Genomic DNA, 15645 nt, shown 5'->3' with positions numbered 1-15645 from the left:
CACACCAGTCACCTTCCTGAACAGTTTCTCTCATGCCATACACACACACAGGCATCCCATTCTCATAATCTCTCTCTCTCTCTCTCTCTCACTCACACACACACACACACACACACACACACACACACACACACACACACACACACACACACACACACACACACACACACACACACTTCCCACTTCCATATTCTCTTTCAGATATACAGGCTTCTCACTCCCATGCTATGTCTCACACACACCCAGGTTTCTCACTCCCATAATCACGTTCTTTCTCTCATACACACACACACAACCAGTCACCTGATCTCTCTCATGCATACAGACACACAGGCTTCCCACTCCCATGTTCTCTTGCAGATATACAGGCTTCTCCCTCCCATGTTGTGTCTCACACACACCCAGGTTTCTCACTCCCATAATCACTTTCTCTCTGCTACATACACACCAGTCTCTCTCTCATTACCATGCTCGCTCTCCACGTGCACAGGCTTCTCATTCCCTGAATCACATTCTTTCTCTCACATTCGCACACACCAGTCTCTTTCTCTCACACACACCGTCACTTACCAACCAGTTTCTCTCTCTCATGCATGCGCACACACAGGCTTCCCACTCCCATGCTCTCTCTCACATAATCAGGCTTCTTAGTCCCATGCTTTCTCACATACCCAGATTTCTCACTTCCATGCTTTTTCTCTCTCTCACACACACGCATCAGTCACCTCCCTGACTAATATCTCACACTCTCACATACACATCAGTCATCTCCCTGAGCAGTCACTTTCATTGTCTTCACATATACACACACATCAGCTCTCTGACCAGTTTCTCTCAATTACACACATGCTCTCAATCACACACAGGCTGGCTGGCTGCTTCTCTCTCTTTCACTCACTCCCTCTTTCTCCCCCCCCCCCCCCCCGAGAACAAATGGTAGCTGAAACAGCCTCTTCCTCCAGCCCCCGCAGGCCAAGAAAGAAGAATCCCATCGGCCGCGGGAGGCTCATGCTGCTGTCTCCTTTCCCGATTACCAGCTGCTTCGATTGCTCGGGGGCAGATGCTGCTGCCGCCACTGCTATTTTTCCACACGGCACAGCTCTTTCTCCTTCCCGCGCACAGCGTATCACTTCCTGTTCAGGGTCACGGGGGGGGGGTGGCGCGGGAAGAAGAAAAGGCCAGCTGCAGGTGCCACTGCTTCTACCACCGCTGCCGTTCCCACTGGGCTTGAACGTACTGATAGCCTGGTGGCAACGGCAGCAGGGAAGGAAGAGCAGCGGAAGAGACCAGGAGCACGGGACACACCTGCCGGTGCTTGGCGACACACTGGTGTGTCGCGACACACCAGTTGAGAAGCGCTGGACTAACTTGCTGGGCTGAGTTGGTGTATGTGTCCGTTTCCTTGTCAATGTGCATCACCTCCATCTTTCATATAGGAACTAAACTTGACTCCTTGCAGGTAAAAAGGAAAGAACCTTTGGAGATCACAGAAGGGAGTGAGCAGAAGCGTCCGCGCCCTTCTACGCCAGCTGAAGATGATGAGGATGGTAAGAGATGTAGAATGAAGAAAATAGGCTCATTAGCCCATTAAACTGTTCAGGATGTATATAAAATCTTGTAAAGGATTTTATGGGAGGATTTATTTGGTTGTATTTTTTTTTTGCAAGTTTTTATATCTTTCTCACAGGACAAGCAGGATGGTAGTCCTCACATATGGGTGAAATCACAGGATGGAGCCCAATCACGGAACACTTTTGTCAAAGTTTCTAGAACTTTGACTGGCACCAACTGGGCATGCCCAGCATGGCACTAAACCTGCAGCCAGCAGGGTCCCCCTTCATTCTTCTTTTTTCCGCGCAGCAGTAGCCACACGGGTTAAGGAGCTCCACAGAGATTCCTGACGGGAATTTTCCTCTCGGAATTGCTAAAAACGTTCATACCCCATAGGGGTCCCTCCTTGACTCCGCGGTTCTCCGGTAAGTTTTTACCCGTTTTCGGTCGATTCCCGTCAAGTTTGGCCCTCGCGGCCTACTGGTCGTCGACTGTACCGCGGCTCAATTTTTTCAGAGGCCATGGCGTCGAGGTTCCGTCAGTGCCCGGACTGTACTCGCACCATGTCCATAACAGACCCTCATAAAGTCTGTGTAATGTGTCTTGGGTGCGAACATGATGTCTTGACCTGCACCAAATGTGCCTTAATGACACCTAAAGGTCGCAAGGCCAGAATGGAGAAGATGGAACTTCTCTTCTGTTCTCAAAATCCGACGCCGTCTATTGCATCGACGTCGTCCGAACCGGCACTGTCCACTTCGCACCAGTATCGGCCACCAGCTGGTGACCGCCCGGCGTCGACAACTTCTTGCCCTTTGACTGCCTCTAACCCCCCTCAGGACCGAGAGGATCGTAGAGAGAAACATCGGCATCGACACCGGAAGTCTCAGACCATCGATGAAGAAAAGTCATTGACTTCGCCATCGTCTGATCCGCCATCGAAGAAACCCCGTCCAGAAAAGGCACCAACTCTTTCTGCGACCGGTCACCGAGGCAACCCTCACCCGGATGTGTATTGGGAGCTGCAACTCTGCATTTAATGGTGGTCCCTCCGGCTATGCCTCTGCCTCCTTCTTCCCTTCCGGAGCTGGGGCTGCTTGCTCCAGGTCTCCGTGAAGAACTGGACCGGATGGTCCAGGAGGCCATCGATAAGGCGATGCACAGACTCAAAGGTCCCCCGGCGCCGAAATCTGTGCCAGTTGCGGAACCAACCATCGATCTCATTCTGGCAGCATTGGCACCGCTGCTCTCGAAGATGGAAGCGCTTATAGCCGCTTTTCCACAGATGGATCACTGGGTCTCCAATTGCTCCCGTGCCTTTCCCGCTTACTCTGTCATTGGGAGGAGAAACACCGTTCCGCATTCCACCATCGGGTGTCCTGCGGATTCCTCAACCATCGATGCCGATGTACCCATCGGCGCCACCGATCCATCCATTGTTGCCCTCGATGCCTTCATCGGTGCCTCCAGTACTTCCCTCAGTGCCTTCGGAGCCTAGACCAGGACCTTCAGGAATACCATCGTCCCATCCTTCTCAGGTTCCTAGAGGGGCAGGTGCTGATCCCTATGACACCTGGACCAACGATTCTTCTCAAGACACCGAAGACTTGCCATCGCCACCTTCTCCTACTGAAAGCAGGAAGCGTTCTCCTCCAGAGGACCTATCCTTCATAAATTTTGTAAAGGAAATGTCTGAAATGGTTCCCTTCCAATTACAGACTGAACAAGATGACAGACATCAAATGATGGAGCTGTTACAATTCTTGGATGCTCCCAAGGAAATAACCTCCATCCCTAATCACCAGGTTCTTTTTGATCTCCTAAAAAGGAACTGGTAACACCCTGGTTCTGTTGCTCCAATCAACAGAAAAGCTGATACCACTTATTTGGTCCAGTCAGCCCCAGGATTCCAGAAACCTCAGCTTGATCACCAGTCTGTGGTTGTAGAATCTGCCCAAAAAAGGGCAAAAGATCAAAACCCCACTCTTCCTTTCCCCCAGGTAAGGAACAAATTCCTGGATGCCATTGGCCGGCATGTCTTCCAGGGATCGATGCTTATCTCTCGGATCGCCTCCTACCAGCTGTATATGACCCGGTACAACAGGGTCTTATTCAAGCAGATACAGGACTTTGCAGAGTCCCTGCCTCAGCAATTCCAGGAACAGCTTCTAACCCTGGTACACAAGGGTTTTGAGGCAGGGAAACATGAAATAAGATCCTCTTATGATATCTTTGACACCGCTTCCAGGGTATCTGCAACTGCTATTTTGGCAAGAAGATGGGCCTGGCTTAAGTCTTCGGGTTTGCGCCCTGAAGTACAAGACAGATTATCTGATCTGCCCTGCATAGGAGACAGTCTGTTTGGTGAGCAGATTCAGCGGACGGTGGCGGAACTCAAGGACCATCATGAGACCCTTCGCCAGCTCTCTCTGATGCCCTCTGAGTATTCCTCCAAACAGCCATTCAGGAAGATACTAAAAAGTCATTCTTCCGTCCAAAGAAATTCTATCCACCACCGTCTAGAACGCGTTCCACGAGACCTTTCTAAAAGGCCCAGTCTAGTCAACCTCATAAACAAAAGCCACAAGCAACTCCTCAGCCGGGCCCTGCTTCCGGTTTTTGACTCCTGCATAGAGAGCAGCAGCCAGTTCCACTGCCTCAGATACCAGTGGGAGGTAGATTGTGCCATTTCAACAACAGGTGGCATACAATCACCTCAGACCAGTGGGTTCTTGCCATAAATCTCTCAAGGTTATCTGCTGAACTTTCTCTCCATTCCACCGTACTCCCCACCTCTACCGACGTGGAGAATATCAGACCACTCACTACTCCTGGAGCAGGAGGTCTCCCTCCTCCTCCAGTCCAGAGCAATAGAACCAGTGCCATACTCACAACAAGGCCTAGGATTCTATTCCCGGTTCTTCCTAATCCCCAAAAAATCACAGTGTTTGTCCAATTCTGGACCTACGTGCCCTCAACAACTACCTCCACTGAGAAAAGTTCAAGATGGTACCCTTGGGTTCCCTCCTTCTTCTGCAAAGAGGAGACTGGCTCTGCTCTCTCGATCTCCAAGATGCGTACACACACATTGCGATAAATCCATCTCATTGCAGGTTCCTGAGATTCTGGTAGGCCCCAAGCACTATCAATACAGAGTACTCCCATTTGGCCTGGCATCTGCACCACGAGTCTTCACCAAGTACCTTGTAGTAGTAGCAGCCTTCCTCAGCTCTCAAGGTGTTCACGTCTACCCCTATCTAGACGATTGGTTGATCAGGGCTCCCACTCAGCAAGCTGCTCTGTCATCTCTATGTCTTACTTTACACACTCTGATTTCGCTAGGATTTCTCGTCAACTACACAAAATCCTGCTTAGTCCCATCTCAAACTTTATCATTCATAGGGGCAGACTTGGACACCTTGCAGGCAAAGGCATTTCTGCCTCAACGGCGAGCTCTCACTCTCATCTCGCTCGCACACCAGCTACAGTCTCAGCGTCGCACGACTGCATGCCACTTCCTCATCCTACTGGGACACATGGCGTCCTCAGTACAGGTTACCTCAATGGCCCGCTTGTCCATGAGAGTCATGCAGTGGACTCTAAGGTCACAATGGACTCAGTCCGTCCAACCTCTATCGACCACGGTCCACATCACCGACTCACTCCATCAGTCTCTAGCCTGGTGGAAAAATCAGATCAATCTCCTCCAAGGCCTGCCCTTCCAGGCTCCAGACCCTCAAATAATTCTCACTACCGATGCTTCCAACCTCGGCTGGGGAGCCCATGTGGCTGATTTGCAAACACAAGCTTGGTCTCCTGAGGAAGCCAAACACCAAATCAATTTCCTGGAGCTGCAAGCAATCAGATATGCTCTCAGGGTCTTTCAGGATCGCCTTTCCAATCAGGTCATCCTGATTCAGACGGACAACCAGGTGGCCATGTGGTACATCAACAAACAGGGAGGGATGGGCTACTTCCTACTGTGTCAGGAAGCTGCGCAGATATGGGTGGAGGCCCTCTCCCACTCGATGTACCTCAGGGCCACTTATTTGCTGGGAGTGGACAATGTGTTGGCGGACAACCTAAGTTGCGCTTTCCATCCGCACGAGTGGTCCCTCAACCCCACAGTAGCGGATTCAATATTCCAACGTTGGGGTCATCCTCACAGAGACCTCTTTGCGTCACCTCAAAACCACAAAGTAGAGAACTTTTGCTCTCTCACTCGCAGCCAACACTCTCAGCCAAGAGATGCATTCTCCCTCTCATGGGCAACCGGTCTCCTATATGCATTCCCTCCACTTTCTTCCTTCTCTCGAAGACTCTCGTGAAGTTACGTCAGGACAAGGGAAGCATGATCCTGATAGCACCTCACTGGCCTCGCCAAGTGTGGTATCCAATACTTCAGGATCTTTCCATTCGCAGGCATATTCCCTTGGGAAAGGACCTGCTTCTGATCACTCAGAACGGCGGGTGCTTACGCCACCCCAATCTTCAAGCTTTGTCCCTGACAGCCTGGATGTTGAAAGGTTAATTCTTCAGCCACTTAACCTTTCGGAGCCAGTTTCCTGTGTCCTGATTGCTTCATGGAAACCTTTCATGAGAAAGTCTTACCTATGCAAATGGAACAGGTTTGAGTCATGGTGTTCTTCTCAATCCCTTGGTCCCTTTACCTGTTCCACCGCAAAGTTTCTAGACTATCTCTGGCACTTGTCAGAATCAGGTCTAAAAACTTCCTCCATTAGAATGCATGTCAGTGCGGTGGCCGCCTTCCATAAAGGTGTCGGGGACGTTCCTATTTCGGTACAACCCCTCGTGACACGTTTTCTGAAAGGCTTGATTCACCTCAAGCCTCCACTGCGTCCTCTGGCCCCTTCTTGGGACCTCAACCTGGTTTTAGGTCGGCTTATGAAACCACCATTCGAGCCTCTCCAATCCTGTGATCTTCGCTTCTCACATGGAAAGTGGAATTTTCTTCTGGCAATAACATCTGCTCGCAGAATTAGTGAGTTACAGGCCCTAGTTACCTATCCGCCTTGCACTAAACATCTGCAGGACCGGGCAGCACTCCGCAATCACCCTACGTTCTTACCTAAGGTAGTATCGGAGTTTCACGTTAATCAATCCATTATACTACCTACCTTCTTTCCCAGGCCCCACTCCAATCCAGGAGAACAGGCTCTGCATACCCTTGACTGCAAACGGGCTCTAGCCTTCTATCTAGACCGTACGGCTGCCCACAGGAAAAGCATTCAGTTGTTTGTCTCTTTCCATTCCATCAAATTGGGGCAGCCTGTGGGTAAGCAGACTCTCTCCTCCTGGTTAGCAGACTGCATATCCTTTTGCTATCAGCAAGCAGGCATTCCACTTCAAGACCGTGTTAAAGCACACTCTGTGAGGGCCATGGCGACTTCAGTAGCGCACCTATGCTCGGTGCCGCTTCCTGATATTTGCAGGGCTGCTACCTGGAGTTCTCTCCATACCTTTACAGCCCATTATTGCTTAGACAAGGCCGGAAGACAAGATTCCATCTTCGGCCAATCTGTCTTGCGCAACCTTTTTACAACCTGATGTACCAACACCCTTCTGCCTGCCCGTTAGGGTTCAGGATGCCCTCTAACAATTTCCACCCAAGTCCTTCTGCCTATTGCACATCTTGGGTACATTTGGTGCATTTCTCAGACATCCTCTGCTCGGTACTCACCCATTTGGGAGGACTACCATCCTGATTGTCCTGTGAGAAAGCAAATGTTGCTTACCTGTAACAGGTGTTCTCACAGGACAGCAGGATGTTAGTCCTCATGAAACCCGCCCGCCGCCCCGCAGTGTTGGGTTCGTTACATTTTCTTATTTTATTTTTCGGCACTTCCTGTAGCTTTAAACAAGACTGAAGGGGGACCCCTGCTGGCTGCAGGTTTAGTGCCATGCTGGGCATGCCCAGTAGGTGCCAGTCAAAGTTCTAAAAACTTTGACAAAAGTGTTCCATGATTGGGCTCCATCCTGTGATGTCACCCATATGTGAGGTCTAACATCCTGCTGTCCTGTGAGAACACCTGTTACAGGTAAGCAACATTTGCTTTCTCTGATAATTGGGAAAAAAATAAAAAGCTTTAGATTCTAAACATGAATGAAAGATCCCAATTTCTGTTCAGTTTTCCTGCTTACATATCTGTTATATTTTGGTCTCTCACACCAATATGCATAGTAGGTGTTAAGACCCCATTTAGGACTAAGACAAACATCAAAATCTATTTTGTGCAAGAGCTACAATTTTCCTATGATGCCCAGGCACAATCAGGTTCCACCCATTTCATTTTGGTCTCCGCAGGATTGAAACACATGTACATGCTTCTCAGGGAAGAAGTTTATTTTCGGTGGCTGTATTGGCTCAGGGTTCCTTTTTGAGTGCAGAGGCAACTACAGCTTTTGGGAGGTGTGCGACTCACTGTCAAATTTTCTTCTTGGCTGCTGTATTGCTCCAATGGCAACTATGACTGGTTGTAGTGACAGATGTGGCAGTGCCTGTTTTAGACTGCTTTGAGCTGTTACTGGCAAATACACTGTTTTGGTAGCTTGCATAACGCCAGCCTCTGAAAACACAAGTTCCTTTTCATCCCACCAGACCTGTTCAGATGCAGGGGATCTGCCTCTGTCCCAGCAGATGAAGATAGAAAACAAATATATTACTGAACCTGCCCTATATAAAGCCCCCTGAAACCTGCAGTTTTCTCCCAGGACAAGCGGGATGGTAGTCCTCACATATGGGTGACGCGATTGGCTGGAGCCCTATCACGGAACACTTTTGTGAAAGTTTCTAGAACTTTGACTGGCACACTGAGCATGCCACTAAACCTGTATCCAGCAGGGGTCCCCCTTCAGTCTCTTTTTTTCCGTGCAGCAGTTGCCTCGTGGTTCTTAGGAGTTCTGTGACAATTTCTCACAATTTTTTCATTAAGGAACTTTTTCCTCAAAATTTTTCCCCGTCCCAGGGTCCCTCATCAACCGCCGACTTTCACTAATGCTGGTAAGTTTACCGCGTTTGTTGCGGTCGGTTCCCGGCGGTGTTCCTATTGGTGCCCGATGACCACCGACCGCGCACCGCCCCTTTTTTGAAATGGCGTCCGGTTTTTGGAAGTGCCCCGAGTGTCCGAGGACTATGTCCATTACGGACCCTCATGACATAACATAAGAACATGCCATACTGGGTCAGACCAAGGGTCCATCAAGCCTAGCATCCTGTTTCAACAATAGCCAATCCAGGTTACAATCATCTGGCAAGCACCCAAACATTAAATAGATTCTATGCTACTAATGCCAGTAATAGCAGCGGCTATTCCCTAAGTCAACTTGTTTAATAGATTTTATGGACTTCTCCAGGAACTTCTCCAAACCTTTTTCAAACCAAGCTACACTAACTTATCCCAGGACAAGCAGGATGCTAGTCCTCACATATGGGTGACATCGGTAATGGAGCCCTATGTACGGAAAAACTTCTTTAAAAGTTTCCATGAAACTTTTGACTGGCACCAGAGTGCCTACTGAGCATGCCCAGCATGCCATGATATTCCCTGCCACAGGGTCTCCCTTCAGTCTTCTTTTTTTTCCGCGAAGCAAGTAGCATCGCGGTATAAATTGGAGTCCTGTGGTGAATTCACCACTTTAGAAAAGTTTAACTTTCGGGAAAAAAATCAATCCCACCGCAAGGGTTTCCCTTCGTTTACACCGCGGTAACTTTTTTTCCCCTTCGGTTTCCGGCTGGTACCGATATTTTTTGGTCATCGCCGTCGACGGCTGTCCGGCAAAATGGCCTCCGGGTTCAAAAAATGCCTGAACTGTGCGCGGAAAATGTCGATAACCGACCCGCACTTAGAATGTGTTCTTTGCCTAGGCAAAGATCACAATGTACAATCGTGTACTTTGTGCGGAGATGACCTCAAAAGGCCGTCGTCTCCGCGTTGAAAAAATGGAGCAATTGTTTAACATACAATTGCTTCCGAAGGCATCGACTTCAGTTCATTCATCGCCATCGGGATCCATCCGACAGGTACTACTGAAGAAACGTCGTCCGGAAGCGGGAGATGCTTCTACACCTTCACCGTCAGTATCGTCGAAGGCGTCCACTTCTGGAAGTGAAAAACAGAAGGAAAAACATCGTCACCGGCATCGACGACGCCTAGCACCGATGACCGATGACAGGTACGGCCTCACCTGCAAAGATACCTCGGATGAGTGCGGAGGCTTCGAGGCCTACTGATCCAGGGCGATCCCCACCGATATCGGTGCCGGGTTCCGTACCTCCTCAGGGCTCTGAGGGGGTATCGGCATCGCCAACACCGCCTCCCTCCATGGCTGCTCTGGTATCACCAGCTATGAGAGTGGAACTTGACACATATATACGTCAAGCGGTGCACCAGGCTCTGCGCGATGCGATTCCGCCACAGCCATCGAAACCTCCATCGATGCCGATTCCGATGCCGAGAGAACCATCGCCATTGAAGCCGCCGGCACCGACGATGCCACGGGAACCGCTTCCGATGCCTACCCCGGTACCCTCACCGGGGACTATACCGGTGCCAACATAGGATGTCTCGATGCTACATCCATTCATGACAAAATTAGACACTCTCCTGGATATTTTATCCAACAAAACACCAGAAGAGCCTATTCCAGGCCCCTCTGGAATACCAAAACCTCCAAGGCCTCATTCTCCTCTTCTACCATCAAGGCCTAAGGAGCCTTTGCTAGTGCCAGTCACTCACCACACTCCACGGGATATGGCTACTGACACAAGCTCAGAATATTCTTCAGATGGGGATATTTTTTCTGAACCCTCTCCACCTGATGACCACAGGAAGTCACCTCCTGAGGACCTTTCCTTTACAAACTTTGTAAAGGATATGGCTGACACCATCCCCTTTCAACTACAAACGGAGGTGGATGCAAGATAGAAAACATTGGAGGTTCTGCAATTTGTAGATCCTCCTAAAGAAATGTTAGCAGTACCAGTCCATGAAGTTTTTCAAGACCTTCAGTACAGGATATGGGAACACCCAGGATCAGTCTCAGCAGTCAATAAAAGATCAGAGGCAACTTATTTGGTACAACCTATCCCAGGTTTTCAAAAATCACAGTTGCCACACCAGTCAGTCGTGGTAGAGTCCGCCCAGAAGAAGGCGAAACGACTGAAATCTCATTCATCTACACCACCTGGGAAGGAAAGTAGATTTCGGGATAATCTAGGACGCAAGGTTTTTCAGGGTTCCATGCTGGTATCCAAGATAACATCATACCAGCTATACATGAACCAATATCAAAGGAACCTGTGGAAGCAGGTTCAAGACCTAGTTCTCTCTCTCCCTGAGCAGTATCAAGAACCATTCCAGAATATCGTCCATAAAGGCCTCGAATCAGGAAAACACGAGGTCAGAGCTACTTATGATTGCTTTGAGACTGCAGCATGACTTTCTGCTTCTGGCATAGCTGCACGCAGATGGGCATGGCTAAAGGCCTCTGATCTCCGTCCAGAGGTCCAAGAACGTTTGGCTGATCTTCCTTGCTTGGGGGGCAACCTTTTTGGAGAGAAGGTCAAAGAAGCTGTGGCGACTATGAAAGACCATACAGAAACACTGAAGCAATTATCCTTAATACCTCAGGATACTCAACCTTCCACAAGGAGGATTCCGAAGCGTGATACCAGACGTCCATACTACCGTCCACGCAGGTATTATCCCCCAGCAAGTAGACCCAGAACAGCCTGCCCACCTCAACGCCAACAACCTAGGCAGAGGCCTGCAAGGGCACAACCACCACCACAAACTGCCACTACATCTGGTTTTTGAAACAATTCAGAGAGCAGTAGCCTCATCAACCCATTCCCACACATACCAGTAGGGGGTCGTATAACATACTTCCAAAGCATTTGGGCCTCCATAACCACCGACCAGTGGGTGTTATCCATCACAACTCACGGTTACAGACTAGATTTTCTTACTGTTCCAAAAGAAAACCCACCACTTCCATATTGGACAGTAAAGCAACATTCCACAATTCTTCAAACAGAATTATCCACCCTTCTGAGAGCCAGGGCCATAGAACCAGTTCCTGGACCTCAAAAGGGCAGGGGATTCTACTCCTGCTATTTCCTAATTCCAAAGAAAACAGGAGGCCTTCGACCCATTCTAGACCTCAGAAATCTCAACAAATTTCTCAAAAAAGAAAAATTCAGGATGGTGTCCTTAGGCACCATTCTACCTCTTCTTCAAAGGGGAGATTGGCTCTGCTCTCTGGATCTTCAAGATGCTTACGCTCACATTCCCATCTTTCCTCCTCATCGACAGTACCTGAGATTTCTGGTAAAGGATCAACACTTTCAATACAGAGTGCTGCCATTCGGCCTTGCAACAGCCCCACGAGTATTCACAAAGTGCATGGCTGTAGCAGTGGCACACCTCCACAAACAGAGAGTACACGTGTTCCCTTATCTGGACGATTGGCTCATCAAAGTTCAAACAAAAGAAGGGGCTCTCACGTCTCTCAAGCTCACTATCCAGGTGCTTCACTCCTTGGGATTTCTAATCAACTACCAGAAATCCCATCTGTCACCAACTCATCTTATACAGTTCATAGGTGCAGAGCTAAATACTGCAATAGCAAAAGCTTTTCTTCCAAAAGACCGTGCTTAAACACTTGTCCTCTTGACTCACACTCTTCGAAATCAATTCCAAGTAACAGCTCACCAGTGCCTCATTCTGCTAGGGCATATGGCTTCCACAGTTCATGTAACTCCCATGGCCAGATTGACCATGCGATTACTGCAATGGACACTCAAAGCACAGTGGATACAAGCCACTCAACCAATGTCCACTCCCATTCATATCACACCAGAGCTCAGATCTGCACTCATCTGGTGGACATCAATGAACAACCTGCTCAAAGGCCTACCTTTCCAGCAACCAGTTCCACAAGTAACTTTGACTACAGATGCATCCACCTTAAGGTGGGGAGCACACATTGGTCATCTAAAGACACAGGGCAAGTGGACAAAGCTCGAAGCCTCTTTTCAAATAAACTTCCTGGAGCTTCGAGCTATACGCTATGCGCTGCATGCGTTCAAGGACTGCCTATCACACAAGACTGTTCTGATCCAAACGGACAACACAGTAGCCTTGTGGTACATCAACAAACAAGGGGAGACAGGTTCTTACCTCCTTTGTCAAGAAGCAGCACAAATTTGGGACTGGGCCCTGACACACTCAATTCTTCTACGGGCCACTTACCTAGCAGGCATCCACAACAAAAGTCGCAGATCGCCTCAGTCGTCAGTTCCAACCGCACGAATGGTCCTTGGATCCAGCAATAGCATCCAAGATCTTCCAATGCTGGGGTCAACCGACGATAGATCTCTTTGCATCCCATCTCAACTACAAAGTGAACAATTACTGCTCTCTACTCCGACAGCAGAACAGCCTACCAAAGGACACATTTGCTCGCCATTGGAATTCAGGCCTATTATACGCGTATCCACCGATACCACTCATAACCAAAACATTAGTGAAGCTACAACAGGACAAGGGGACTATGATACTCATAGCCCCATATTGGCCTCGACAAGTATGGTTCCCCACGCTGCTAGATCTCTGTCAGGGATCCAATTCGCCTGGGAGTAGTTCCCAATCTCATAACTCAGGAACAGGGTCAGTTGCGCCATCCCAACCTTCAATCCCTGTCCCTGACAGCATGGATGTTGAAAGCTTGATCTTACAGCCTCTCAACCTTCCATCCTCTATATCTCAAGTACTTATAGCTGCACGTAAACCTTCCACTAGAAAGAATTATTCCTACAAATGGAAACTGTTTACTCTGTGGTGCACTCAGAAAGATTTAGATCCTTTCACTTGCCCCACTATCTCGCTACTAGATTACCTTTACCATCTCTCAGACTCTGGTCTTAAGATGTCATCTGTAAGGGTACACTTAAGTGCAATCTCAGCTTATCATAACAAGCTGGGAGACGCACCTATCTCCGCACAGCCTCTCGTCAGTAAATTCATGAGAGGCCTAACTCACATTAATCCTCCAGTTCATTCCCCAAGCATACAATGGGACCTGAACGTAGTATTAACCAGGCTTATGCGTTCTCCATTTGAACCCATAAATACCTGTGACCTTAAATACCTTACTTGGAAAACGGTATTTCTCATAGCCATTACATCAGCTAGAAGGGTCAGCGAACTACAAGCGCTAGTCACATACGAACCTTTTACAAAGTTCCTACATGACAGAGTAGTCCTCCGTACACATCCAAATTCCTTCCTAAGGTTGTCACGGAATTTCACTTGAACCAATCAATAGTTTTACCAACATCTTTCCTAGGCCTCATTCCCACCAGGGTGAAAGAGCCTTACACACTTTGGACTGTAAGCGTGTGTTATCCTTCTATTTAAAAACCGCACAACAGCCCAAAGAAAATCCAGTCAGCGGTTTGTATCCTATGATCCAAACAAACCAGGTAAAGCAGTGGGTAGCATACTCTGTCAAACTGGTTAGCAGATTGCATACATTTTGTTATAAAAAGCAGGCCTTACTCTTCAAGGGCGAGTAAAAGCACACTCAGTAAGAGCAATGTCAACCTCAGTAGCACACCTTCGCTCTGTGCCATTCTGGACATTTGTAAAGCAGTAACATGGAGTTTCTCTTCACAACTTTTGCAGCTCACTACTGTTTAGACAAAGAAGGAAGACAAGATTCAGCCTATGGACAATCCGTCTTAAAGAACTTGTTTCCAGTATAATCCCAACTTCTTCCACATCCAACCTGCTGTGATCTTCGGCTGATTCATTTCATCAACAATACTTCACTGTTGCTTCACTACAAAATGACTCAGCCTCTAGCTTGCTAATCACCCATATGTGAGGACTAGCATCCTGCTTGTCCTGGGATAAAGCAAAATTGCTTACCTTGTAATAGGTGTTATCCCAGGGACAGCAGGATGTAGTCCTCACGAAACCCACCTGCCACCCCGCGGAGTTGGGTCCGTTACGTTTTATTATTTTATTTTTGGCTAATGCTTATTGCTACAAAACGAGACTGAAGGGAGACCCCTGTGGCAGGGAATATCATGGCATGCTGGGCATGCTCAGTAGGCACTCTGGTGCCAGTCAAAAGTTTCATGGAAACTTTTAAAGAAGTTTTTCCGTACATAGGGCTCCATTACCGATGTCACCCATATGTGAGGACTACATCCTGCTGTCCTGGGATAACACCTATTACAAGGTAAGCAATTTTGCTTTCTCTAATCACATCCTCCAGTAATGAATTCCAGAGCTTAATTGAGCATTGAGTGAAAACATTTCTGCAGTTTGGTTAAAATGTGTTACTCGCTATTTCATGGACTTCCCCCTAGTCCTTTTATTATCTGAAAGAGTAAATAGTCAATTCACATTTACCCATTCTAGTCCTCTCATGATTTTATAGACCTCTATCGTATCCCCCCTCAGCCTTCTCTTCTCCACTAACCTCTTTAGCCTCATAGAGGAGCCTTTCCACCCCTTTTATCATTTTGGTTGCCCTTCTCTGGTGCAACTATATCTTTTCTGAGATGCAACAACCAGAATTGCACACAGTACTCAAGGTGCGGTCTCACCATAAAGCAAATCAGAAGCAATATGACATTGTCAGTTTTATTCACTGTTCTCTTCCTAATAATTCATAACATTTTGTTTGCTTTTTTGACTGCTGCTGCACACTGAGCCGATGATTTCAATGTAATATCAGAGTAATATGAGACTTGTTAGCTAATATGTTTACATTACAATGTTAAGTTTTGATCTAGTTTACCCTGTTCCAAGTTCCTACAACCTTGTTCTATGTAATGCCTCTAGGCAAAAATTATGTTCAGTTTCAATGTAAACCGATGTGATCTGTATTTTATACAGGAACACCGGTATAAAAAAAAAATCTAAAAATAAATAAATAAATATCAACAACAATGCCTAGATCTTTTTCTTCAGTCATAATTTCTAATATGGAACTTAACATCATGGGTTATTTTTCTCTATATGCATCACCTTGCACTTATCCACATTAATTTCATCTGCC

At 47.9% G+C, this 15645-nt stretch overlaps 1 protein-coding gene across 1 annotated transcript in view; it reads left to right on the top strand.

Annotated features, from left to right (window-relative positions):
• The window catches only part of SETD1A (SET domain containing 1A, histone lysine methyltransferase), a 374529-nt gene that overhangs the window by 197359 nt on the left and 161525 nt on the right, over positions 1-15645 (top strand). The window contains exon 10 of the mRNA XM_029606903.1: positions 1460-1547. Coding sequence (XP_029462763.1) covers positions 1460-1547 — 88 coding nt within the window. The remainder of the gene's footprint in view (positions 1-1459; positions 1548-15645) is intronic.

The sequence above is a fragment of the Rhinatrema bivittatum genome, chromosome 6 (assembly GCF_901001135.1).
Source record: "Rhinatrema bivittatum chromosome 6, aRhiBiv1.1, whole genome shotgun sequence".
NCBI classification, from domain to species: Eukaryota; Metazoa; Chordata; class Amphibia; order Gymnophiona; family Rhinatrematidae; genus Rhinatrema; species Rhinatrema bivittatum.
The sequence above is the reverse complement of the archived record's forward strand: the minus strand, read 5'-3'. Positions and strand labels throughout refer to the sequence as shown.